General features: G+C 43.1%; 1 protein-coding gene across 9 annotated transcripts in view; it reads left to right on the top strand.

Moving 5' to 3' along the window:
* The window catches only part of SLC11A2 (solute carrier family 11 member 2), a 73232-nt gene that overhangs the window by 13345 nt on the left and 32256 nt on the right, over positions 1-27631 (top strand). For 6 of the 9 annotated variants that reach the window (XM_077838963.1, XM_077838964.1, XM_077838965.1 and 3 more), the window contains 15 exons: positions 1524-1607; positions 6606-6742; positions 7797-7922; positions 9609-9728; positions 12023-12129; positions 14788-14858; positions 15000-15067; positions 15808-15963; positions 17364-17522; positions 18138-18224; positions 18514-18633; positions 18945-19094; positions 20389-20462; positions 21210-21363; positions 22181-22234. In XM_077838963.1, coding sequence (XP_077695089.1) covers positions 1574-1607; positions 6606-6742; positions 7797-7922; positions 9609-9728; positions 12023-12129; positions 14788-14858; positions 15000-15067; positions 15808-15963; positions 17364-17522; positions 18138-18224; positions 18514-18633; positions 18945-19094; positions 20389-20462; positions 21210-21363; positions 22181-22234 — 1617 coding nt within the window. In that variant the 5' untranslated portion in view covers positions 1524-1573. Of the gene's footprint in view, positions 1-317; positions 338-1523; positions 1608-6605; positions 6743-7796; positions 7923-9608; positions 9729-12022; positions 12130-14787; positions 14859-14999; positions 15068-15807; positions 15964-17363; positions 17523-18137; positions 18225-18513; positions 18634-18944; positions 19095-20388; positions 20463-21209; positions 21364-22180; positions 22235-27631 lie in introns of those variants that run through there. The other 3 variants (XM_077838967.1, XM_077838968.1, XM_077838966.1) reach the window with 2 other exon arrangements.

The following is a 27631-nucleotide window of genomic DNA, read 5'->3' as shown; positions in this document are numbered from 1 at the left end:
ATACCATGCTTAGATGTTATCGGGACTTGAATATATCATTGGGATTTTTTTTAAGTTGACATGTTAATATTTAGGGAGGGTGCCAGCTTTCATCGGAAACTCTGCACCCAATTCTGGCCTCCTTCTAAATCTCCCACATTTTCATTTTTAAAAATAGGCACAGGAAGAGGTCCTGACTGGCCATTTAGTGCCATTAGAAGAGCATTCTGATGCCATGGTGATGAATGTGATCTCAATCCTTAAACCACAGCCCCATAGCGTAGGATGTGTGGTTGCCAGTTCTACACATAAAGGAATTTCCATTCTTTCCTGCTTCCCTGTTGTGGTTTCATTGTTTGTAAGTGTCACAATTCAGGGCAACCGCTTCTGTGTTTCCCTTCTGTGATCCATCAAGTGCACGCATTCTAGGGTTCTGGGTCCTCAGCTGTCACCTCTCTGGGGTGGGTATCCAGGTCTCTCTCCCTCCTGACCAGGGTTTCTCCAGGCTGCACCATTCCCTGCCTACACTGTGACATTCCCAGTAAGCCAGACTGCCTAAAGAGGCCAGTGCCTGCTCTTTACTTTCTGTTTGAAGGCTATGAACAATGTATTGGCCAGCAGTTATGAATTACCACACAGCTCTTTATAAGTAAGCACATTGCTTCTTAAGGTAACAGCATTATAGAGAAAACATTTTTAAAAAAACCAAAACACTACATGCATGCTAATAAGCTTACCAGAGGTCACCCATCAGTCTTATGGAGCCTCTGTAGGCCAAAGTCCTTCCAGACCTTCCCGGGAAGGATTGTGGGCCCCCCTTGAACAGAAGCTCCTGTCTGTTTTCTGGATCAGAAAGAAGGCCTTGAGTCAGTTTAAACTCAGGCTATGTACCCAAAAGTGCTTTCTTTATCTGTTGGTCTCTGGAGAACCTAGTTTGAACTAGTATCTGTGAGCCTTTCCAGGAGGTAGTACCCCTCTCTGAGGGGGGTTACAACCTGGTTAAGTTGCCTTAATCACCACCCACTGTTTTAAGTTCTTGTAGGAGCTGTAGTATCTCTCTTCCCCCTCCGCCCCCAACCCCCAGAGTAGAACACACAAGCCATTCATTTAAAACAGTGGACCCCAAAGATGGGGTTGAGATGTCTGTCACAAGCAGCTCTAATCTTGGAGCTGGCACCAGAATGTGCAAGAACTAATGTCCATGTTGATTAGTTTCTCTAGGTGGTCTGCTCACACCCCCCCACCCCCCCAATTCTTGTTTTACGTTCCCAAGGGACTTGTTTTCTTTGTTCAAGCAGGCTTTTTCTAAATCAAGTCCACATGAAAACGTCTATTTCTAATATTTGGTGAAGCCCTTTTAAAGCCGGGAAAGGGCTGTATAAATTCTACGCATGTGGCTGTTGTGCTTTAATCTGTCTGTTGAAAGTTGCTAGTTCTATAGTCCATACTGTAGCCTCTCTTTTTTGTTTTTTCTCCTGAATTCATGCAGTCTCTGTTTGATGTGTTCTTGCCCTAACTATGCCTTTTTCCCTTCTTTTTTGCAGTTAATGTGACCTATTCTAAGGATTCCCCCTCCAGTCAGAGGTCTTCCACCATGGCACCTGGCAAGGAGCGGAAAATATTATATGGTAACACTCTACACTCATGTGCATGTTAGGAACACAGGAATTTCTGTACAGGATCAGACCAGTTGTCCATTTAGTTCAATACCTTGTTTCAGGCCAGTGGTTGGTACCAGGCTCCTTAGAGAAAGATACAAGAATTCCCATAATAAACAATAATAAACAATACCTCAGGCAATTTCCATCCTTCTCCTGTGAACTGGCAAGGTTATAGATTGGAAACCACTTTAAAATGGGAGAACCAAGGCTGGGATTTTTCAAGACCCTAAGGGAAGTAGGTGGCCATATCCCGCTGAAATTTCATGGGGTTTGGGTGCTTAACTCTACTAGGCTTTGGAAATGCCCGTGCAAATTCTTCCCTCTCTTAATCAGAAGGCGATTGTGACTGAATCCAGTCTTAATTGTTATTTGCATGCTACTTGCAGTAGAAAGCAACAGGCTTTGAGATTCCATGAAAAGAATTTAACAAATCTCTAGACAGATAGGACTGTCTGTCCAAGTGGTCTGGTTACCATCTTTCCAGTTGCACCGTCTGCCACTCTCAAAGAATTACAATAGCCAAGAGGGTGCCTGGCTGTGAGCAGGGAGTTTCAGTGTATTGCATAAAATATGTTGAGAGGTTACCTGGGAAACGACAATCTTACTGCAGTGCTAAAGGGGCCCTCCGCATTGTGGATTGAATTTTGGAGGATGACTTCCTCATGCTCCCTTCCCTTGCTGTGCCACACAGAACATCACCGTCTACACTAGGAGAAACTACTTGGTTTCGACCACGGTTGTCCGCTTTGAGGGGGTTTCCTCCGTGAAGACTGTAAGAAAACAAAGTGGATTTCAGCAAATAAATGACAAAGATGGTGAAAACTCAATCAAAGCCCCCAACTGTCAAAGAAGGGCAGAAATTGACATTGGTAAAACTTAGTTGGACAGGCTGAGAATTCTGTCCCTGTTTTCAGTTGCTTCAACCCTGGCAGAGAATGATTTGAAGTAGATAGGATAGGGCTGGGGCCTCTACAATCCACTTACTATTTGTATTGTGGTAGCACCTTGGACCAGGGCCCACTTGCGCTAGGCGCCAAGTGAACACGGAACAGAAAGAAAATCTCTGCCCCAGAGTATTCACAGTGTAAGATTCATTTTCTTTCTCTGGTTGCCTCAGCAGAAGGAAGTAAATCATGCTTAGAATATTGTGTAGGTATATTTAATCTGCCTCAGCACAGGGGGATGGACTAGATGACCTCTTAAGGTTCCTTCCAGCCCTATGTTGGCTGCTGTAGATTGCTGTCCTCTGCGGCTAGCTTGTTCTGTGTGTCATTTCCTTCAAAAGTGGGATGGATACTAGAGCGTCAACACCATAACCTGGGTACTAGTCTAGTCAATGGAAACCAGCCTTTATAGTAGGAAATGGTCACTGTTGAGGCAGGCAGGCCTGCCAAGACCTGTAGTGCTAGTTTTGGCTTGCAGGCTGGCCTGTTCTGGCTCTCCAAGAGCAGTATGTGAAATACAATAACCAGCTCATGGAGGAGAAGAGTGGCTCAGCAGCATTCATGCTTGTATCTGTGCTCACAGAGGAAACACTTGAGACTCGTTATTGGTGGCTCTCCTGGAACAGGAGCTGGGGTTCTACTGATGTTACAGCTGCTCTGTGGTCTTCAGAATCCGCTTGCTTAAAAACCTAGATGGCTTTAACTTTAGTCCTGTCAGCATTGCCTGTGAACCAGTTAGTGAAAGCAGTGGATAAAAGAGGAGAAACCAGACAGTAACTTTAAATCGGTTTCAGAGTAGCAGCCGTGTTAGTCTGTATTCCAAAAAGAAAAGGAGGACTTGTGGCACCTTAGAGACTAACCAATTTATTTTAGCATAAGCTTTCGTGAGCTACAGCTCACTTCATCGGATGCATTCATACCATTTAAATCCTGCTTCCTTAGTCTAATTAGAGTAACATTGATCTGGGTTTTGTGCAGTACTTGCTTTGGATAGTGACAGTATCACAGTTGGGTGCAATTCACTTTTAACCTTGAGTGTCCCAAAATGCTTCTGGTATTGCGGCTCCCTGCCTAGGACTTACACACAGCCAGCATGCTCTTTGTATGCTGTACAGCTTTGATTCAATCACTTGGAATCCAGCAGTCTGCCAGCAGTTATCCCAACCGGTTTTGTCTTTACCAAACTTGGTTAATGTTAGGAAGTGATCACAGCACACCCCTAGTCCCGAAATTCCCTAGACCCATGTGCTCTGCAGCCTCCACCCCTGTTCAAAGGAATAAGATCTGTTTGCTCTTTTAATGAGACAAAACACACCAGTTTGCCCCATTAACTGGAGTTGACATTCACTTTAGTACAGTGCTTTTCAACCTGTGGTCCGCGGACCCCTGGAGGTCTGCAGACTGTCTAAGATTTCCAAAGGGGTCTGCATCTCCATTCAAAATTTAAGGGTCCGCAAATAAAAAAAGGTTGAAAACCACTGCTGTAGTACAAACACAGTGATATTGGTTTAGATTAATAGTAAAACAAGTTTATTAACAAAAGAAGATAGGATTTGAAGTGAGCTCAAGTATAAGATAAAGTTAGAAATGGTTACAAGCAAATAAAAGTGAAAACACGCACCTAAAAGTCTAAAACTTAATCTAGCAAGTTTTGATTCAAGGCTTTGTTCAAAATGGCCTTTCTCACCCATAGTTTTCCAGCAAGATGGTGACTGACCCTCTCCTCAGTCAAGTTTCAGAGTAGCAGCCGTGTTAGTCTGTATTCGCAAAAAGAAAAGGAGGACTTGTGGCACCTTAGAGACTAACAAATTTATTTGAGCATAAGCTTTCATGAGCTACAGCTCACTTTTGCTAGTCTCTAAGGTGCCACAAATACTCCTTTTCTTTCTCCTCAGTCAGGATCTCTTCCAGAGGCCTAAAGGTGCTGGTGCCTTTTTCTGCTTAGCTGAAAGAGAACTTGGGGTTCTCTGCCCCTTTCTTTTATAGTCTATTGAATCTTTGAAGTGTATTCTTCTGAAGTAAAGTTTCACTAAGCTCTGAGGAAGGTGACATGGAGTTTGGTAGAGCATGGAGCTTCCTTCACCTTCTTCCCTCCCCACTGTGTTTGCTAATGTGTGGATTGTTCTACTTCCTGCCATCTCCTCCCCTGCTGTCCTGATGATCCTGTTTACTACTTATGTATATATTGAGGTAAACACATTCCTTTGTTTCGGATTGTTCTCTTTGGCAACTTCTGCCCAAGCAGGGCTGTCTAGTTTTGAACATGTGCATCATATGGGGGAATTCATAACTTTCCATATAATGTTGCTATGTATATTTCACGATATTATTGACCAGGGAATTATTAGTTTTTAAATGATACCTCACAAGGCATATTTTGTACAAAGATTGTTACAGTACTTTGTAGGGAGTTACCAAAGGGGTTCTTTGGGTCACTCACAGGTAGAACTAAGACTTTTGCTGGCCTGTTTTGGTATGATTTACACCTTTGAGATTAGCTGTTCCAGATGGATGAAAATTGTGGCTGAAGCCAGTTCTCAGGCTGTCACTTTCCAGCACCATTAAGCAACAGATTGACTGTTCATATAACTTCCTTAGTTTGGTTGAACTGGCTGAGCAAGATATTGTGCAACCAAAGCCACTAGGAAAAGAGACAAACAGGTGCTGTTGCTTTAAATCTATTATATAAACAGATCTGCTGGCAGGCCGGTCAGGTATTTAGGAGGCGGGGAAATGAGGAGGAACAACCAGCTTCAGTTTGCTTTGATGATGCAACTGTAAACTGTGTAAGAGCCCAAACCTTGCTTGTACTTCTCTGGTTATAAATGGTTACTTTTGCCTTTAGCAAAGGAGGCAGGACTAATTTGGATGCTGCTTTTCCTCCTCTGAAACAAAAGCATGCCAGGAGGTGGTAGCCAGAGTGAGTATAACATGGGGGCTGAAATCGGCTTTTTATTCTGGGCCGGTGCTGGGGGGAGTGGAATGGAGTTAAAAGACTTGATGTGAAAGTTGTTGGGAGTTGTAATTCTGTCACTGGACTGACCCTGTTTACCTGACTTACAGCCTAAAATTACATACTGTCCAGAGAATTCAGCCGGACTGGGTGTCTGCTGTGTGCTCTCTTTCAGATCCTGGGAGTTGGGAAAATGATCTTCTAGTCTCCTTTAAAAAGAAAAGGTGTACTTGTGGCACCTCAGAGACTAACAGATTTATTTGAGCATAAGCTTTTGTGAGCTACAGCTCACTTCATCAGATGCATGAAGTGAGCTGTAGCTCACGAAAGCTTATGCCCAAATAAATTGGTTAGTCTCTAACGTGCCACAAGTACTCCTTTTCTTTTTGCAAATACAGACTAACACGGCTGCTACTCTGAAACTAGTCTCCTTTAATGTCTCTTACTCCTTGCTTCCAAAGATCTAGCAAACTGTGTATTGTGCCTTCCTGAGGCTGAATTCAGTGCATTAACAGCATCTTCTAGGGGCTTAAACTGAACTTCCAGGCATGCGGCAAAAGATGGTAGGGTTTTTGGACAGGGCTAAGGTTTGTTGAATGAAGGGTGTGGGGAATGCCTGTAGATGTTGGCCCACCTGAGTTGCACTTTCAGCAAAATCCCAGCAGCAGTGAAGTAGTAATTTCATTTATTCTATTGGTAATGATTTGGTAATGAGAGTTTAGGCAGGCATCTTAATATTTGAAATAAAAAATAAACTAAAAAATAAATTTGTCTCGCTTGCATGTGAACACGAGAGCTGGAGAGTGTCAAGTGGAGAACCCAGTCTCATTGCAGTAGCTTCTTTTTGTGGATTTGCTGCTCCACACGTTTCATTCCTCCACATGTTTGAAAAAAAACCTGAAACCCCCAACCAACCAATCCTGGCAAGGGAAGGCAGAGGGGCTAGAACACTCGCTTTTTGCTTCACCTATGGCACTTGCTAGGAATGTGGCTGGTTTAAAATGGAACTTGCATCATTTCAGCACAATGACTTCTCCCTTGTTTTACACGTGGCTTTTGTAAATCCAGAAGATGTCTCTGAAGACCATGAGGAGGTCATCAGCACGATCTACAACAGCCCGGTCCCGCAGCAGTCTCCGGAGTCCAATGATGAACCATTCACCACCTACTTCGATGAGAAGATCCCTATCCCTGAAGATGAAAAGGTCAGTGTGGCTGGGCCCCAGACTTAGCAAGCTCACCTTGGTGGGGAAATGGCTTTAATGGAAGTGGTAGTAATCTAGATGACTTGTTTCCCTTTGTGGGCGCTGGGTTCCTTTTCAGTTTAAATTGAGGCGCTAGGTAGGAGAGCTGGCTGGTTGTTTCTAACTATGGAGAGCTACGTTGAGAAGGGGGTGAAGTGTCTGCCATGCTTGCATGGGATTCAGTGACCCAACTAAAACAAAACGAGTGACTGTCAGCCAACTAACACAAACCAAGTGACTGCCAGGTTCACTACCTACTGTGGATGCCAGTTACCCAAATGGCTATTGCTGCATTCAGAGTAAACAGGTCAGCTTAATCTGAACAGCAGACGCTCCTCATGCTGCCTCTATCAGAGTTGGCAGACTTTTACAGAATCTTCAAAGCAGTTGTCTGTTTCAAGTGAATGCACACTCCTAATGAGGATTGGCGTAGCACTCACCCCAGAGCCACATTGCTTTCTTTAGTTATGTTTCCCAGGACAGCAGTTTCTGCTTCTGCTAAAGAGCAGAGAGATGTCTAGTGTGTGATTCCCAGGTGAAAACTGGCTTTGCTCTTACCAAGAAAAGCAAGTCAGAATAGCTGTTTCAGTGCTAAGCTGGGCCCATCAGCATAATGGCTGAGCCATATGCCCTTCACAAGGAGCTCTGTAAGGGATGCAGTTGCTGTCCTCTCTGTAAAGAGCAGGCAAGCCAGCACTTGTCAGAGGTTTGCATGCAAAGTTAACTTGATATCATCCTGCAGCTAAAGTGTGGGTGACACTGAAGGTCTCGGAATAAAGGGCTGCACTTTGGATTTCAAAATGAAGAGAGACTGATGAGGGAATGGAGAGATCTTGCCAGGGGCTGGTTATTATTTTGCTGGCAGCTAAAAAAGTTTGTAAGCTCCTTTTACCAATTTTTTTGTCTTAAAAATGGACTGGTTCCTGGAGGCTGAGTTCTGTTTTGTTTGGAACACACACCAGCCTTTGGTGTAGAGCAGAGTCTTAACCTCTCAATCTTCTCTTCCATTTTAAAGCACTCATGGTTTAGCTTCCGCAAACTCTGGGCGTTCACAGGGCCAGGTTTTCTCATGAGCATCGCCTACCTGGATCCTGGCAACATCGAGTCGGATTTACAGTCAGGCGCTGTCGCAGGGTTTAAGGTCAGTGTGAAGCTTTTTTAGGCTGTACATCCAGGCCCACCACCTCTCCTATCAGGTGCCTAGCACCACTTCCAGATGATAATGCGGAGCCCGTGTTCAGCTAAGTGCCAAAGGCCTCATCAGTGCTGTTGTGCTGAAAGGTTTGGCCAAACTCCCAACTGCAAGGGGTCCAAAGGTCTGCCCCCTGTGTTGCTTGGAAGTTACCCTCTAAGCTTTTCACTGATGACACATTGACTCCAGGCTGGTGTTATGTGCCTTTGATACTGGTGAGGAGTGGGTTTAGCAGATCTTAGGCTTGCAGTATGCCTGAGAGTGAAACCGGGCAACAAAATGGCTTGCAGGTTTATTTGCTTGCAGCCCCTTGTGTATGTCAGTGCCAGGCTTATAAAACCAAGCATGGAATCTCAACAGGAGTGCACTTCCAAATGGATCGACTATGTTCCTGGCTCCTATTAACAAGAAGGCCTGTGGAGAGAACTGTAATCTCAGGAGACCCAGATGCTCTCCAGTGCAAGTCCTTGTAATGATGCTGGTTCTGCGGGACCCAACTGAGAGTGCCAATTCAGGACAAATTGCTTAAAGCAGGGCAGTTACAACCCAAGGCTGGGGTTTCTGTGCCCACCAAGGCAAATCAAACCAGCCAAACAGAGAAGACTTTGGTCTTACCCCACTAGCTAACCACAAATCACACAAGCAGTTACCTTAGACGCTCCAGTTTCCAAGTATCACCACCAGTGCCACTCGTTATGGGGACAGATGGTTATGAAAACCAATACCCCAGTAAAAGAAAAAAGGTTCCCTCGATCCCAAAGGACCCAAGCCCCAGGCGCAGGTCAATATACAAATCAGATCTTACTCACAAATCACGCTGTTGCCAATCCTTTAGAATCTAAAATCTAAAGGTTTATTCCTAAAAGGAAAAAGAGATAGACAAGAGCTAGAATTGATTAAATGGAATCAATGGCATACAGTGATGGAAAAGTTCTTGGTTCAGGCTTTTAGCAGCAATAGAATAAACTTCAGGTTCAAATCACGTCTCTGGAGGACATCCACAGCTTGTTTCATTCCTTTGTTTAGAGCTTCCGTTTGTAGCAAAGTCCCTCCAGAGGTATGAAGCAGGACTGAAGACAAGATGGAGGAGCTGCAGCAGCTTCTTATATTCTCTTGCCATGTGGTCTGTCTTCCTTTGTTCCAAAGTCAAGCTGTCCGTCACATGGCATAGAAAAACATCAGAGTTCTGTCCATAGGCATGTCCCTGCAAACCTTGCTGAGTCACAAGGCGTGTCTGCCTTCTCTCAATGGGTCATTTGTATAGCTGATGGTCCTTAATGGGCCATCAAGCAGGCTAGGCAGAGCTGACACCAACTTGTCTGGGGTGTCACCCACAAGCATAGCACAAGTTTGAAATACAGACAGTATAGAGCCAATTCTTATAACTTTAAATACAAAAATGATACATGCATACAGATCGCATAATCATAACCAGCAAACCATAACCTTGTCTTGGACACCTTATTTGACCCCCGTTATACAGGATTTGGTGCCACTACAGGACCATAGTTGCAACCATATTCTATATGGTCCCAGTTCAAGTCAATAACGTGACAATCCTGACTTGTTCATCTGCCTCCGAAGCACCTCATTACTCAAGGTTACTTACTGTGTACATTGTTGCATCTCTTTCAGCTGCTTTGGGTTCTGCTGCTGGCCACTGTCATTGGTCTCCTCCTGCAACGTCTGGCGGCGAGGCTGGGAGTGGTAACAGGACTGCACCTTGCAGAAATGTGTAACCGGCAGTATCAAAAGGTGGGTGACCTAAAGGCCTTTAGATTTGAAATAGTGACTCTGGATGCTGTTCCCATGTACTGGGCTGCTTTGCTCATCTGAGATCTTAGTCGTGTCACTGAAAATAAAGCTTTCTGAATGGCTGGGACCCAGGAATGTTGAGGAATTGAAATTCCAGGAAGGGCTGAGAGGGAGGAGAGCAGACATGGAGCCTCCACTTCCAGACAGTGCCTTCAAAATGGTTTTGAACTGAAGGGCTTGGGGATGGTACAGGTGACACCTCCTTTGGTTTCCACTGTTGGTTCAAAATTGGTGTGAATGGTGCTTCCTCCTTTGTCTGAGAGCTAGTCAGCACTAGAATCGCTACAGTGGCACAGCTGTACCAGTTGAGCTTCAGCACTGCTTGTGCAGAGACACTGTTCCGACGGGAGCTTAGCTACCACCACTCAGGGAGGTGGAGTAATTAAGCCAATGGGAGAGCTTCTTCCACCGACATAGTGCTGTCCACACCGGCACTTAGATCAGTGTAACTTACATCGCTCAGGGGGTGGTTTTTCCATACCCTTGAGTCATTCAAGTTATACCAAAGTAGGCACTAGTGTGTGCTTAGTCTAGGCACCCTCTTAGGGGACAGATTTTTAAAAAGCCAAATACGTCTCTTTAGGGAAAGAGTTCTTGCTTTTCTGCACGCAAAGCAATAAAGGCCAGTAGAGACACGGTCCATCTCAAAAACCATTCATTGTGTGTGTGACAACTCTTCCTTTTGTACAGTAAAGCACAATGGGTTCAAAGAAAAGCCTTGCTCATTGGTGGGCAGGGGTGTGTGTGGAAAAGCACCCTTGGTTTCCCAGTGACTAGTCTGAAAGGTGGATTGTTGCTGGGCAGTGGCTGGGGGATGAAAGGAAAGATTAGACATGAAGCCCAAGGGTAGATTCAGTGCATCCTCTGAAGGGATAACAAAAAGAAAAGGAAAGGGATAACAGTAGTTTAAATGCCCTTGCTGAGTTTACATTGGTCTTACTCCAATTTCTAGCCTTCGTTTTACAAAGAAACTTTCTGACGATCTTGTGGGTATGTGTCAGTTTGTGACTCGTCTCAGGCAGTCTGCACCTCTCTTGTGGTTCATGTGAATGTTACTGTTGATCAACATATGTTAAATCAGCCTCTAACGGTGGTGTTTTATTTCTAAAAATAGACTTGTGAAGTTCACTTTTGCATAATGCCCACGTAGCTGAGGATTTCAGGATTGACTTCTGCAATGGCCTGTGGTTGAAAGAACGGCAGGATTACGTGCTGATACGTGGCAAACAAATGCTAATGTTACCCCGGATTTAGCACTAACAAAGTCTCTGGATCTGGCTCACGCTAGCTTCCTTTGATATAGGCTTTATAATACAACTTTACACATATGTTTGAGGGTGTTGATGTACTTTCCAAACATGAAAACTGACAGCATGCCTGCCTACCGTGAGGTTGGAGGTATTGTTCCCATCTAGAAAGGAGAGACTGGGGCACAGACGTTGAATGATTTTCCTGTCGTCTCACAACATTGGCGGAGTCAGGCATAGAACCCAGGATTGTCCTGACTCCCTAGTTTCTGGTTCAAACCACTGAATCAGGTTTCCTCTTCAAATGACTGGAGAGATTTAAAACTAGTCTTTGTTTTAAAAAGCATGGGGGGGTGTCATGAAGAAAGAACGCGCATTGCAGTTGGCTGTTGAGGAAATGCTCATGGTTGTGTAAGCATATGGTTATAACTTACTTTTCAGCTGAAAATGAGTAAAGCCATCCAGTGGAAAACATGGATCTCCCCTTAATCAGTATTTCCAGTAATCTTACACAAACCAGTTTAAAGGGACTGAGTCAGACAATCAAGGCCATAAGGTTGGGTTGCCCAAATCTCTCATAAGAAAAGTCATGACAACTTGATTACATTTCTGTTGGGAAGGCATTTTGGGGTGTTGATTTAAACCTGTCACAAATGCACACCTGCCATTCTTGCTGCTCATATGCTGCAGTAAACGCATCAGTCTAGTTTCACTATCCAAACTGAGCAAGGAGCAGAAAATAAACTGTAAAAGCTGACGCGCATAAGGTCTTCAAAACTCGTTAGCAATGCCTTATACAGTATATACTGAAGTCATGGGTGTTTTCCGCTGTCTTCAGTGCTGGAAGAGGAGATGGGTTTCTTAAATGGTGCTGTAAACCTCCATAAATCCGGCAGGAAGTTGGGGAAAAGAAACATCCCCTGTAATAATCTATTCATTATTTCTGGTTTTAATTTCAAGTATCTGAAGCTCAGTGTTTGTATCTAGGTCCCTCGAATTATGTTGTGGCTGATGATTGAACTCGCTATCATTGGGTCGGATATGCAAGAAGTAATTGGCTCTGCAATCGCTATAAACCTCTTGTCTGCTGGGAAGTAAGTTGGCTTTTATCACCTGAGAAACAGGAAATTAATGTCATTCTCCATCTGCTGCCCATAGCCCATTAGGAAACAACATTCTTTATGCCAAAAAGGACCCTTCTATTTCCTGTAGTTGAGAATCTTAGCAGATCACTGCCCTGTTCTGCTCACCAGGGTATGAGCTCCCTCTTTGCATTGTGTATTACATAAAAAGCGTTTGAGATTAAAGGTTTTTAAATAAAATGGGTATTTCTGAGCCCACAATTGGCACCAGCCATTGCTGACGTGACACATTGTAGAACTGTAAATAAGCTTCGCTTTGGCTTTTAGGCCTCATGTTAAACCAGAACCTTACTATACATAACACCGGAGGAGCTTCTATTAAATCCGAACTAAACCTGGAAGGAAATTGGTGTAGAGCAGGGGTCAGCAACCTATGGCACGTGTGCCAAAGGCAGCACGCGAGATGATTTTGAGTGGCACTCACACTGCCCGGGTCCTGGCCACCAGTCCTGGGGGCTCTGCTGCCAGTCTGGGGTCCTACCACTGGCCCCTGCCACCCAGGGTCCCGTCCGCTGGCCTCCGCTCAGCCCGCTGTCGGCCCTGGTCTCAGGCGCTCTGTTGCCATCCTGGGGTCCCAGCCGCTGGCCCGGGGCTCTGCAGCCGCCCTGAGCTGTGGCCCCCTGGCCCCAGCCTGGGGCAGTGAGGGGTGCAGACAGGGGCAAGAGGTGGCGCAGCTCAGCACCCCCACCTTAAAAATTGTTCCAGCACCACTGTACTGGGATATTTTTAACTCCTGATTTTCTGCTTACATCACTATCACATCACGTGGAACAGCACGTTGCTTTTGACATTGTGTGTGCCGTCTGTTGCGATCTTTTTCCCCACTGTAAGTTGAGGGGTACATATGACAAAATGTCAGCTCCTAAGAAAGCAAAGTTAGATGTCCATTCATTTCACTGCACAGCAACGTTTGGTGGCTAAGTCATGGCAAGGCTTTGGTGTGCTTTATAAACTGTTTTGATGCAATCAAGGCCTTTTTGTCAGAAGAAGGACAAAACTACCCCAAATTGGATGATGACAAATGGCTGTGTAAGCTCATGTTTCTAAGTGACCTCACCAGTCACCTAAACGAACTCAACCTCCGTCTCCAGGGTGCAGAGCAAATGGTTCTGGATCTTTGTGAAACCTGGAAGGCATTTGTTGTAAAACTAGCAGTTTTTTCTCAGGATATTTGAACTTCAACTTTCCGCTACTTCCAACACATAAAAGAGCTATCAACATGTTGCACGGTCGGTGTCGATGAGATTGGAATGTACATGCAAGAACTGGAATCAGAATTTTCTGACAGATTTCAAGATTTCCAGCGATTTGGCCCAATGCTTTCTTTTCTAATTAAACCTGAAAAGTTCAACGAAAGCGACTTGGATTTGTCTGTATTTCAGTGGATGGATGTTGAAGATTTCGAAATGCAGCTCATTCAGTTAAAAAGCTCAGAATTGCGAGCATCAGTTTTGGAGATCTGCAGAGTGCACTTAAAGCTACCGAGAGAGATCATGGGGCCTCTGTTCTGACCTGCTGAATGTCCCAGCCAGTAAAATTTAACTGTTTGTAGAAAATTGCTTTTGCAATGTTTTCAGCATTTGGATCCACATACCTGTGTGAACAGGTATTTTCACACATTAAATCTGTCCTCTGTCCCTCTTGGAACTGGTTAACAACTGATCACTCAGAAGCCTGTGTGCATCTTAAACTATCCAAATACGTGCCAGACATTGGAAAACTCAGCAAGGAAAAGCAAGGGCAAGGATCACAATAAAATGATAAGATCTGCGTTTTAATTTAATTTTAAATGAAGCTTCTTAAACATTTTAAAAACCTTATCTACTTTACATATAACAATAGTTTAGTTATATATTATAGAGAGAGACCATTTAAAAAACGTTAATATATTACTGGCATGTAAAACCTTAAATTAGACAGGTTTCAGAGTAGCAGCCGTGTTAGTCTGTATCCGCAAAAAGAAAAGGAGGACTTGTGGCACCTTAGAGACTAACACATTAATTTGAGCATAAGCTTTCATGAGCTACAGCTCACTTCATCAGATGCATCCGATGAAGTGACCTGTAGCTCACGAAAGCTTACACTCAAATTTGTTAGTCTCTAAGGTGCCACAAGTCCTCCTTAAATTAGAGTGAATAAATGAAGATTTGCCACACCACTTCTGAAAGGTTACCGACCCCTGGTGTAGACTCTTAGCCTGGAAGTCCAGAGCCCAACTGTGTTTTAGCTTGGGTGTTCCCTGCAAGTTAGCCACTTCCACCAGGCAGCATAGAAATGGAAACTTAATCAGAAACTACAGGCTCATTGCCCTACAGTAGATGAGAAGTATGTCTCGCTCCAGAAACTCTTGGCTCGCTGTGCAGAGAAATGTAGGCATGGTTTAAGGTGGAACTCTTATATGAACTGTTTATGTAGAAAACAGAGTTGTCTCTTGTCTTAAGTCACCAAGCAGCTTGTCACATTACAAATAAAACCTTGAGATAAGTGTTTGATAACAGCACACACAAAGTGGTCATGATCCCTGCCCTGAATATAGGGAAGCTTGGACTGACATGGCTAGAAAAGCTTATAAAAGCACGATTCTAACTAACCCTTGTTGTTCTGTTGTAGAGTCCCTTTGTGGGGTGGAGTGCTCATCACTATTGCTGACACTTTCATGTTTCTGTTCTTGGACAAGTATGGTAAATTCTTTTATTTTCCTTTTAATTATTTTTAATGTCCCATGAAAGTACATGTAACCGATTAAATCTGACAGCTGCCCCCTCAACATTATGCCTGAGACTTGTCCTCCAGAACTTGCTAATGGCATGTTTCTTCCACAGGCTTGCGAAAACTGGAAGCATTTTTTGGCTTTCTTATTACCATCATGGCGCTTACGTTTGGATATGAGGTAATTCTCACTTGAACATCTTCGAGCTTTACATAGCAATTAGAATGACACTCCCTCTCCCCCTTCTTTCTGTTGAACTTGTGTCTTCATTCTCTTCTCTCAAACATTTTAGAAACCAGACAATCTCATTTCTTCCTCTGAGTTTTGTCCCCTTCTGCCAGGCCCTTGTGAAGTCTCCTTCGCCCGTGGCCCCAATTCTGGAAAGTGCTTTAAGCCCAGGCTTAAAGATAAGCATATCAGAGCTGATCCAAAAAAAAAAAAAAAAGTTTTTCCCATGCAGCTTTTTGAGGTTTTAGTCAAAAACCAAAAAATTCTGGTTCAAAAAACAAAAATTGCCATGGAAAGCAGTTTCATTGGAAAATTTTAGACCAGTTCTAAAGCACGTGCTTTAATGCTCTCCTAGATTTATTTATTTATTTATTTTGAGGTGGGGCCCACTTTAACTGCCCTGGGGCTCTATTTGCTTCCTGGCTCAAATCTGGTTGGCACTGAAGGTTAGACCTTCCCAATGATTGTTAGCTGTTTATCTGCCTCCAAATAGCTACCTGGGGGTGTACAACGCTCCTGTTTCAGTGCTAGTGGGTAACCAATATCTAAGTTTTTTAAAGGTGGAAGCTATTACCAAATTACCGTAATTTTGAGGTGGGGCAAATCTGGGACCTTCCAAGTTGCCCATCTAAGCAACTGTGTGAACTCTGCCAATCCAGAGGTACTAGTGGCTCTCTTGTATCTGTGCGCAGTATGTTACAGTAAAACCGGACCAGGGAAAGCTGCTGAGGGGGATGTTTATACCTTACTGTGACAAGTGCGGTACCCAGCAGCTAGAACAAGCTGTGGGGATCGTGGGAGCGGTAATCATGCCACACAACATGTATCTGCATTCTGCTTTAGTCAAGGTAAGAGAGGACTGAGTCCCATCTCCTTTCTAGTTCACTCTGCAGGAGTACAATGAGACTATTAGGATGTGATCATGAGGGTTGAGAGGAAAGCGTCTTGCAAGGCCTGGTATGTCTGAATTGTTGTGACTGCCCTTTTCAGAGTGGGTGTCATCAAGGAAGTCAGTGGCAAAACTCCCATTGATTTTAAAGGCTGCAGAGTTAGTCCAAAGTCAGTGGGAGTTTTACCTCTGACAAGCGAATGCCAATGCTGAGCACCTTTGAAAATCCCCTCTATAGTAGCAGTCCCTGTAACCTTTGCGGAGAACTCTCCATACTTTGGAATCAGTTCAGTAAGTGGATTCCGATGTTGACTGTTCTGTGTAAGTTTTCAGAATTAGAATATGCCACGTGCACCTGATAAAGAAATACGGTATTTATTACGTAATTAACAGGGTAAATTGAATACATTGGCTGAACACACGTTAACTATGTGTTTGTGTGACAGAACCTGGGGTCTAGATTAACACTTGGCAAACCCCTGAAAACATATTTCAGACATCTGAACAGTGTTTCCCAGTCTCTCTGCCTTGTGGGATTCATCCATATTTAATTCTGTTGGGGACAAGATGACCAACCCAGTTTAATTTTAAAGCTGAAGGCCAGCAGTCTGTCCTGCAAACAAGATAGGCTTTTTTCTCTTTCCCCCTCCCTGCAGCAGCATATGTTTAGAGCTCAGGCTGAGGCCGCCCCTTAACTTACTGTATTTTCCACTGAATGCATCCGATGAAGTGAGCTGTAGCTCACGAAAGCTTATGCTCAAATAAATTGGTTAGTCTCTAAGGTCCCACAAGTCCTCCTTTTCTTTTTGCGAATACAGACTAACACGGCTGCTACTCTGAAACCTTAACTTACTAGCTCCTGTATCTTGGGGCACATCCCAACATTACAGCAGAAGGTTGGGCAGCCTGTGGGAGCCAGGGTAAGCTGGCAAGCATGTCCAGCATAGTGACATTTCATTTGGAGCTGCAGTTGACCATGGGGAAATCCAGTCTGCTGGAGCAACGTGCTCAAACGTGTGGTGTTGCGTACCCATCCACAGGATGGGCTAGCTTGTGTGAATGTGGTCAGCCACAGCCCTGCTTCTTGTATGCACCCCACAGCATTATTGCATTAGCAGCTGCTCTTGGCTAGCTGGTGTCTAATGTCTCATGGTGTTTACTGCTGTTTGTAAGGCCTAAAAAGGGATCCAGTCAGGGGCAGGGCTCAGCTCTTAATATTTGCTGTCAGACAGGATAGATGTATTCTGGCCAAAGTTCAATAGCAATCAGAGGAACCACCTGTTGGAGATACAGCTGATTCCATTGACTAGAGGTTCTGAAATATTTTATCATAACTATCTTTAAATGTTTTCCCTCCAGTCGAGGCAGGTGAATCGTGCAGACAAGAGGGAGGTGCAAGAAGCCAATAAGTATTTCTTCATAGAGTCCTGCGTTGCCCTCTTTGTCTCCTTCCTCATTAACGTTTTCGTCGTCTCTGTTTTTGCTGAAGCTTTTTTTGGGAAGACGAATGAACAAGTGGTGAGTCTGTGGGGTTTGTTGGGGGTTGTGTGCTTGTGTTGTGGAGATTCTGGATTATGGGAGTAATATACACGATGGGCATATCGACACTGCAGTTGGGAGGTGTGATTTCAGCACATGTTGGCGTACCCTTGCTCGAGTAACAATAGCAACGAAGCCAAGGCAGGCAGGCAGCAGCATGGGCTAGCCCTGCCCGCATGGGAGCCCAGGTACCTACTCAGGGCTAACCCATGCTGCCACAGCTTCACTGTTGGTTAATCAAAGCTAGATCAGGTATGTCTACACATACTTCAGTCGCACCTCCCAGCTGCAGTGTAGACACCCTAAAACACTGTGCACCTGGGTTAATAATAGCTACTGTGTTAACAGTGGGCCTGAGTGTTGCATACACTGAGGGCCTGATTCTCATTTACACTAAGGCCCCTTTACAGTGCCCTGGCATGCATAAATGTAGGCACTGATCTCACCCTAGCCTGTAAGATGCACCCAACACATTAATGCTACTGCATTTCATCTGGCCAGCTCCTCTACCCCAAACTCTACCAGCCGTGGTTTCTGCTCTCTGAAATCTGTTTACAAAAATGAAACTTCCTAAACTGTCTTGTCCTCTTCTAGAACAAAGTCTGCACAAACAGCAGCAGCCCTCATGCCGGACTCTTTCCAAATAACAATGAAACCTTGGAAGTGGATATCTACAAGGGGGTGAGTGGCTTTATAGTGAGGCTAGGCAGTGTGGTCTTCTCTGAATGATTTTAACATCCTTGATTGAGTTATATGCAGCTGCTTCTTCTGAATAAATGGAGACTATTCAAGGCTTGAACCTTTAAGACTATAAGAGTTGTCCCGTTGGAACAGAACAGCGTTCCTTCCTGTCTCGGCCCATGATCAGTCTGTTGGAGCAGCTGGCTCCAAGAACTCTGCTTTTGACTGAGCATTTAAATCTAGGATTTAACACCAACTGACTTGTGACTGGAAACCCTCTGTGTTTCAGGGTGTTGTTCTGGGATGTTATTTTGGCCCTGCTGCTCTTTACATCTGGGCAGTTGGGATTCTTGCTGCAGGTCAGAGTTCAACAATGACTGGGACCTACTCTGGGCAGTTTGTCATGGAGGTATGTGACTCTACAGCTGTGCCGGCTTATGTCTGTGTTTTCCCCCTTCCCCTTGTAATCCCCTGAAGTTGAGATGGTCAGTGGAGGCCTGGGTTCCTTTCCTGGTCATGTAGTTTGCTGCAGGATCAGACTTTCCTGCTACTGACCCACGTGCCAGACTCTTAAGTCTTGGAAAATTCCAGCCTAACTCAGGTTTCTTTAAGAGAAAAAACTCACCCTGTAGTAGATCATTCCCTTTCCCCCTGTTACAGTTTAACTCTGTGGAATGTTGCACTGTAGCAACAGCAGCTCTTCCGTTTCTCTCCTCGAAGGGATTCCTCAACCTGAAGTGGTCACGTTTTGCTCGAGTGATTTTGACCCGCTCCATTGCCATCACTCCAACCCTGCTGGTTGCCATTTTTCAAGATGTTGAACACCTGACTGGGATGAATGACTTCCTAAACGTTCTTCAGAGCTTACAGGTGAGCGGCTGTTAGCTACTAGCAATTCCTCGTTCAGAACCAACCTCTTAGTCACTACTGGTGTTGGGTTTAGGGCCTTCTGTTGGCCCACTTATAAACATTTCTGTAAAGTGGTTGGCTGAGGGGTCGTGAGTGCAGAGAGCTCAAGTATGGAGGGGAGCGGGAGAGACCTGTAAATGGCAGCAGCTGCCATCAGAATTGGGTTTTCCAGCAGCAGTGAATGTAGGATCTGCCCCTGATCTGTAGCTGCTTGTGGACTGTGGCCAACATTGGTTATACCAGTGGTTCTCAACCAGAGGTCCGGAGCCCCCTAGGGGGCTGTGAGCAGATTTCAGGGGGTCCGCCAAGCATGGCCGGTGTTAGAGTCACTAGGGGCCCAGGGCAGAAAGCCCAAGTCCTGCTGCATGGGGCTGCAGCCGGGGGCACCAAGCCCCACCACCTGGGGCTGAAGCCAAAGCCTGAACAACTTAGCTTCAGAGTGCCCCCTGTGATGTGGGGCCCCGGGCAATCACCCTGCTTGCTACCCCCTAATGCTGGGCCTGGGTTTTATATGTAGAAGCACAATTGTTGTGATACAGCTGGGCCGTGGAGTTTTTATAGCATGGTGGGAAGGCCTCAGAAAGAAAAAGATTGAGAACCTCTGAGTTATAGAACAGGTAAATTACTTCTTGGCTCTTATATGCCTCTCACTGGATTATCTGAGCACCACTTGAATATTTACAAAGAGCAAGAACCATATTTAAACAGGGTTACATTTATACCTTGCTTACATTTAAAAGTCATAAAAAAATAACAAGTTTCCTGGCTGGTCCAATTCTCCTCAAGTTTCCAGCTCTGCAACAACCTAGATATGTATTTATGGTGCCTTGTTCCCGTTGTAAAATGGAGAATGGGAACTGTCGAATTAAGTTCTCGGAGTAGAAGAATTTTAGCTTCCAATGGTTCTTGTCTGAAACGTGCTCCTCGCACTCAAGAATGATACAGTCCATATCCCAGCATAGAAAATAACTCCTATTTCAGCTATGAAGAGAGAAGGAAAAATACTGTGGGGTCATGCTTCTTTAAATAAAGCTTCTGGATTCTTTCACTGAAGAATCTCTTTGTTGAGGGGAGGTGGGAAAGCACCATCTGTGGCTTTAAACTGCTTCCCATTTCTAGCCGTGAGAGGTCTCTTAGGTGACACACTTTCAATAGCTAAAGAGAAAAATTATTGTGTATAAACAAACTTTGGGTGGGTTTTTTACGTGAACAAAGTCCCAGCCCTAATCTCCTGCATCTTGTTGCCTTATTCCAGCTTCCCTTTGCTTTAATCCCAGTCCTCACGTTCACCAGCCTACACCCTGTGATGAATGACTTTGCCAATGGACTGTAAGTATGAAAAGAATCCCACCTGCCTGACCTTTTCCTGATTTAAAACCATTTGATTTAGCCCTGAATACTGATGTCTATCTTGGGTGTTTGGTCCCAACAAATGTGATATCCGACCCCAATCTTTAATGTATTTATTCTCGCAACACCCTCTGAGGTAGGGGGGAGTTTTATCCCCACTTTACATATGGGGAATTGAGAGGCTAAGTGACTTGCCCAAGGTCACATGGGAACTTTGTGGCAAAGTAGAAGAACCAAGTCTCCCAAGTCCAGGCTGGCACCCTAACCACTAGGCATTTCTTCCTCCCTCAGTTCAGTTAAGCAGAGTTAGCTGTTCACAAAAACGTGTGAATTGTTTTTATTCCCCAAACAGTATTAGAGTTTTTCTACTTCTAAGCTTCTTATACATAGCCCAGTCTCCCCAAGACCTGTTTGACAACTCACTCTCCTTGGAGTGGTGCCCAATATGTCACTGCTAGAAACTGGTGTGTGTTTGTTGCTTCCTGAGCTCTGTCTTTACATCTTTTCTTGTCCCTTTATCTAGTCTGTGTTTTGAGTCTAAAAGTAGCAACCCTATTAGAAAAGTGTCAGTGCCGTTCAATGAAAGTTTCTATTCTGGTGACTTTATTTTCAGAGTCTTGGCATTTACATTAGAAGAAGTGTTCCCTCCAAACACCATGGAAAATAGAAACATCCCTCTCCCCCAAAATGCCCCTGTAATCCCGTTTCTTTTGGCTTCCCTTTCAGAGGCTGGAAGATCGCTGGCGGTGTGCTCATTCTCATTGTCTGCTCCATTAACATGTATTTTGTGGTGGTCTATGTCAGCGCATTGGGACACCTTGCCTTGTATGTGGTTGCAGCCGTTGTCTGTGTTGCCTACCTGTGCTTTGTTGCATATTTGGTAAGTATTGTTCTTCCACACTCTTTGGCAAGACCACTGCTGTATAAAATTGTGATTCCAGTAATTATTGGACTGAGGCAGCTTGTAGGCAGGACTGAGACAATGAACTTGCTTTCCCAGGAGCTGGAAACTTTTTTGTTTATAAACCATAGAACTCTTACAAACACTAAGTAATCCTCACCATCCACGGGGTGCATAATTTCATATATGTGCCTCAGTTTCCCATAAGTCAAGACCCGCTCAAACTCCACTCAGCCAGGAATTTGTCTCCACATTCTGTGCTCAGTCCACCACTCCTTGCAACTTCCTCCATCCCAGTTCCTTTTGTGACCCATCTAATAATCTGATGGGGAGAGACCTTCAGAATCATGCAGAATTCCAGCTCTGTTTGTGTGTATTCAAATGGTAAGAGGAGACAGTTATGCATTTGTTTAAAAAAAAAAGGGGGGGGGGTGGGGAAACGTCTGTCAACGTGCAGTTTGACTTTCCTTCCTGTGACTGCTCCTGTATCTCCAAGTTTCTGCTGATTGTGAAAAGTGTGCCAAAGTTTAGAACAGCTTATAACCATGCTCAACAATCTATTTAATAGCTTTCACAATCTCAGCAGGCTTAATGTTCTTTAACATTAACGTTAACGTCCTTAACGTTCTCTGTAGAACTCATTATGAAGAGATTTGGTAACTTGACTTTTGAGTAATTATTGAAAAATAGCACCTAGTAATCCCTCCATGTTTCCATTCAATAAAGTGTGGCTGCTAAAAAGATTGTAACTTGCAGCAATGTTTTTCATAGTCCACTCCTTCTTCTTTAATTCCAGAGCTGGCTGTGTCTGATTGCTCTTGGGATCTCCTTCCTGGCCTGTGGGCAAACGGTAAGCGTCACTAGAACAGGGCTTACTGAAGAACCGCCTGTCACTCAAATTAACTAAACACTGGGTCTGTCTGCACACAACAGGTAGCCATCAGAGCCAGTGCGTTTCTATGGTTTACTGTGTGAACATATCCAAATGTATGTGCAATTTGCACAGAGAATACTTGTGTAAATTTGTTGTGTAAAAGCTCAGATGTACGTACTGGGAAATATTTTGTTGCTAAGGTAACTAAAGAGATGAGTAAGTTTCCTTGCTGACCCCCTCTAATCACAAACATAGTGTTACCTTGCTGCTGGAATGTAGGAACTGCCTGTAATTTACCTATTACCCAGACACTAACCAGTTTAACAGACTGGCAAAGAGACACTATGTTCCAAAATGACACTTCCATTTAGCTAGTTCTCTGCCTCTGAAGTCTTCCAGTAAATCTGTAATACAAGCTAGTAAACAGAAATCAAGCTGCTTGGACAGTATCTGAAGTATTAATCCTCCTTCTCACAATTAGACAAGCAACGTGTAAAGTCTGTGACACTAAGTGATACAATCTACCTCCAAAGATCAGAACTCCATTGTATTCCGTAATCTCAAATTGACCCTGTTTATCTCACACTCTAAATGCATTAGAAAATAGTTACTGGTTTCAGTTAATCAGAATGAATTTGGGGTGCAGAAATTCCTTCCCAGAGGTGGGAATTGTGTTGGAGAAATCCTAGCACACAAACACTAGAAGTCTAAGCATTAGAGCTGTCATGTTTTTTTCCTACCTAGTATGTGATTCTGGTGATCAGCAAAGGAAAAAAATAAATCCGTGTTTACAGGTTGTTTGATTCTGTGATTTATTTTGTATGTATGGCATTAACAGAAATGTTCTCTGTGTTTTCTGCAATTTGCTGTATCATGATTCATGGAGTGTAACGTAACAGAATGTGCTAAAAGCCTTCCATGATTTGGGTCTCCATTTTTTTTAAACTTGCTTACTTTCACTTCCCGTCTGGCCCTTTTATACTCCAAAAACTTTCCCCATTATACTTCCTGCTTCTTCCACCTCCCAAGGCAGTCTTAAATCTAGTATTGCAAAGGTCACAGTGAGAAACATGCATTCCTTTTCTCTGTTTGGAAAAGACTGCACATTTTGTCCTAATTTTATCATGAATCAAGTGGTTATATCCTTGGGGATATAATATTGTTTTTAGGGGAGGGGGCGGGGGGAATGTGTGTTCATGAGTGGATCCTGTAAAGTGACCCTGTAGGGAAACTGAAGTTCTGGATCTTATTGAGTAACATTTTTCTTCTGTTACTACTTGATGAAGTTTTAGCTGATAACTCTGTGTGTAAGCATTTGTGTTTGCGTTGAGGTATTTTGGTAGGTATTTTCACTAGAATTCAAATGATCTCAGTTCTGTCCTTCATCTCATGTGCCCATCAGATATTTTGATCTTTACTAAATTTTAGTTTGTGCATTAGTTTTTTCACCTTTTTAAGAGAACTGGGTTCAAATCCTGACATGGGTCACAAGTGAAAGTGGCTTCCAAAGGACTTCTCAATCCCTCTGTGTGAACCTCCCAAAAGCATGGCATGATTGCAGTCTGCTCAACAGAGGCTAGGGACTGGAATAGCCAGGGTATTACAAGTCAGGATTGGGGTCCCCTGGAAGATCTGTGTGGGTTGCACAACATCTCCCCTTGCTTTGCCTGACTTAACCCATGCTATTAGTCCTCCACTCTCCTGATCTCTAAAATTAGTCCCCTTTTTTTTTTTTTTTTTTTTTTTAAGTGGGAATATTTTATTGAGAGTGGCTAATGTAGGTATGTTTTCAAGCTTAGTTTCTGTAGTTCTAACTGGAGACAAGGCTTTCTCAGGTAATTCATTGTCTTAGCGTTTATCATGCTCACCACAAGAGAGGTGATTCTTCTGTGCAGATGAAGGGGGTTATCCATGGCTTTCAGAGGGTTGGAGAGAGAGATTTCACAATGGAATGGTAGCTTTTTCTTTTTATTGTAATGCCTCTTGTTTGGACAAACTTCAGACTGTAAGGGACATCCATCAGATTGATGGGAGGTGAAAGATATGTCCAGACTAAGTGTGGAGAATGCCTTTAAATATTTTCCTGTATGGAAATGGGATGTGGTTCTCACTAGGTGGTGTGAGAACATTCAGTTTAGTTCGGGCTTGACCACTTCCATCTTCCTGTCTGTTGTAGCAGTCAGAAACAGATACTGAATGTTACAATTGCTGTCTTGCCAAAGCAAAGGCATACAGCCAGATTCTCCCATTGCCCTGTGACTTGCTGTAGTCCATTATATCTGCTTTGCACTGGGGTCAAAATGCTACAGAATCAGAACAGTAGAAATTTACAACTGCTTTGCCCTAGACTGCACAAGGTGCAGGACAATGGAGAGTCTAGCCCATTGTCTCAAATTGCTAGAGTAAAGCATAAGCCTCACGGTTTCTCATAGTAGTAAAGAACACCTACATGTGCGGCTCCTGTTATGCTAATAAGTGCAGACGTACAGGAAAGAGTAAACTCCCAAGTGTATAAATGAGTTGGTATCATAAATTTGGTAAGGAATTCAGTGTTAGGAAGGCTGTAACTGTGAGCAAGAGACACGATGAATTTGTGATGGCAAAAATTAAAGCTGCTAATCTTTTTTTAATGATCGTTTTGACTAAGCCTACAAAGTTGGCTAATGTACTCTTCGTTAAGATAACTGACAAAACATACTTGACTTAAATATTAATGCTTGATATAAAGAAAAAAATTATTTCACTTAGGGTTTTAGTTCAAAATTCCAGCTAGAAATCCTGAGTATGCATCCTACTTACTGCCACGGTTTGTAGTTTTATATCTAATTCTGCTGATTTGTGTGTTAATCTGTCTTCCTTTGGCAACAAAATTATATAGACTGTCTAATCAAAGGCATGTTTTATGATCTAGAACTGCTGTTAGGCTTGAATCTAGCTGGTTTCATTCATTTATAAATTCCTGTAGTTTAATTTATATGCCTTAAATTTTCATGCATTTTAAAAATTTCTGGTTTGTAAAAGTGTCAAAAATGCACGACCACTGTGAACATGCATGACTGTCACTGTTGGATATGATGTGAACTGTATATCAACATCACAGCTATATGCAGGAGCTTCTGTATAAAGTCCTCTTAGTGTGCTATAATTTAGCACCTATTCTATTCTTTGTGAAACTTAATTTTTTTAATTGACCATGAATCAATTTGTATTTACTACATTTTCAATTAAAAGGATAGACACTTTTTCAACTTGGTTTCTTGGGTCTTTTTTTTTAAAATTGCGACACCCAGTATGTTGCTTTAAAAGAAACTCATATTGATGCCCAAATGATTGAGATGCTCACCTTAAGTGATCACTCTCGTTACAGTGTGTATGGTAACACCCATTGTTTCATGTTCTCTATGTATATAAATCTCTCCACTGTATTTTCCTCTGAATGCATCCGATGAAGTGAGCTGTAGCTCACAAAAGCTTATGCTCAAATAAATTTGTTAGTCTCTAAGGTGCCACAAGTACTCCTTTTCTTTTTGTGAATACAGACTAACCCGGCTGCTACTCTGAAACCTATAGAGTTATTGGCCCTGTACGCTAGATTGCATGCAAAGCTTAGTATTTCTATACTGACTCTCTCCAAGCTGTGCATAGTAACGTCTCATTAACTGCTGGTGCCAGAAATTGTCACTACTACAGTCCTTGTTCGTGCAAGACATTCAACCAAGAAGCTATCTTTGCTTGATATTCTCCACTCCCTTCAGGGCAGTATTGAGCGCTTCTGCTCCCAGCAATAGCAAAGGATTGATATGCTATTAGTTTATGCAGCCTGACTACCTGAAAAAATTATTGCTAGGGTTCAGTTGAGCATTTTTATAGGTGTCTTTGGGTGGCTCTATATGGAAGACAAACTTACCATTCTACATTTAGACCATTTACTGCTATATTTCTGCATGTCTTTTCACTTCCTGATCCTCAGTCAAAATAGCAAATGCACTAAAACAATCTGGTTTTAGGCTATCTCGCCTACCCACTTACTAACAAAACGAATCAAATGCCAACATGTTTTGGCCAGGAACAACCTTAATAGGGGATAAACTCGGCTTAGTTAGAATAGGAATACAGGTAATTGGGTGAAATTCTGTGGCCTGATCTTATTCAGTTTAGACTCGGTGATCTAATGGTCCCATCTGGCCTTAAAATCTATTTGGGAGTGGGGAGGGAATTCTGATAGAAGCAGGCATTGCACACTCCTTTCTTTTTTTCTTTTTTTTTTTTTTAACAAGGCTGAACTTTAGCTTCTGTTTAGAAATTGATCTTTGTGATATGGGAACTTTCTTTCCCGTTTTTTTATTACAAGCTTTCCCTATCTGCTTTAAGTGAACTGGAAGCTGTAAGTAATGCATATTATTTATTTCTCTTAGAGGAAACACTGAATTTGTAAGCTCACTACAGGCCTTTAATTAAATTAATACCTATTTAGTTTCTTTGTTTCTACCTTGTAAGAAACACTTTTGGTAAGTTTCAGTCCATTGAAAATTCTTGTCTTGCCTTTTGATTTCTAACTGAATTTAACAAATTTTGAATAATTAAGCATGAACTTAAGAGTCACAGAGGAGAATAACTATCTCCTATATACATGGAATCAGTCAAACTTGCATGTTGATGTAACAGGAAATTGTAACTGAGAAAAATACCATCCAGAGTCCCCCAACAGAAACAGTAACAGGATATTTCATCTGTATCCCTTACATGTTTTTGTAATATGTATTGATGTGAAGTATTGTGTCTATTAAAAAAAACTTATCAACAGCCATTGCTCTCATAAGCTAACTTGTAAATCGGACACAAATCCCTTTTAAAGAGAGTCCTCAAATTACTACAGCTGAGACATAAACTGGATACAAAACAGGATTTTATAAAGATGTAACTCTTGGGTCCTAGAGCATAGCAGTGTATTCTTTGGCTGGCCACTAACAACTGAAGCCTGTTCCGATATAAGATAAATTTATTATCTCTGGCTAATTGAGAGTGCACCCTGGCATAGGAAACCTGGTGCACTGAAACAACTTCCACTGTTTGGTTAACTAAACTTTCTGTAACAAATCCACACTACTTGAAAAGGGTGAATCCTGTGTTCTGATAAGTGGAGACTGGGTTTTCCTGTTGGATCACACTCTGCTCCTACTAGTAATTAATGTACAAGATCTACTGAAATAAGTGATAATCAGCATGGAAAGAAGGAAAAATTTGTCTCCTGTCTGTTTTACCAGCTGAATCACTTTTGTTTTTTAATCAGCTCCATGTTGCTTCAATCATTCCAATAACACTTCTTCAGATTAATCAAAATAACTTTAATAAATCTGTTAATTATGGTACAGT

The sequence above is a fragment of the Eretmochelys imbricata genome, chromosome 20 (assembly GCF_965152235.1).
Source record: "Eretmochelys imbricata isolate rEreImb1 chromosome 20, rEreImb1.hap1, whole genome shotgun sequence".
In the NCBI taxonomy this organism is placed as follows: domain Eukaryota; kingdom Metazoa; phylum Chordata; order Testudines; family Cheloniidae; genus Eretmochelys; species Eretmochelys imbricata.
This window is presented reverse-complemented; position numbering and strand designations above follow the sequence as displayed.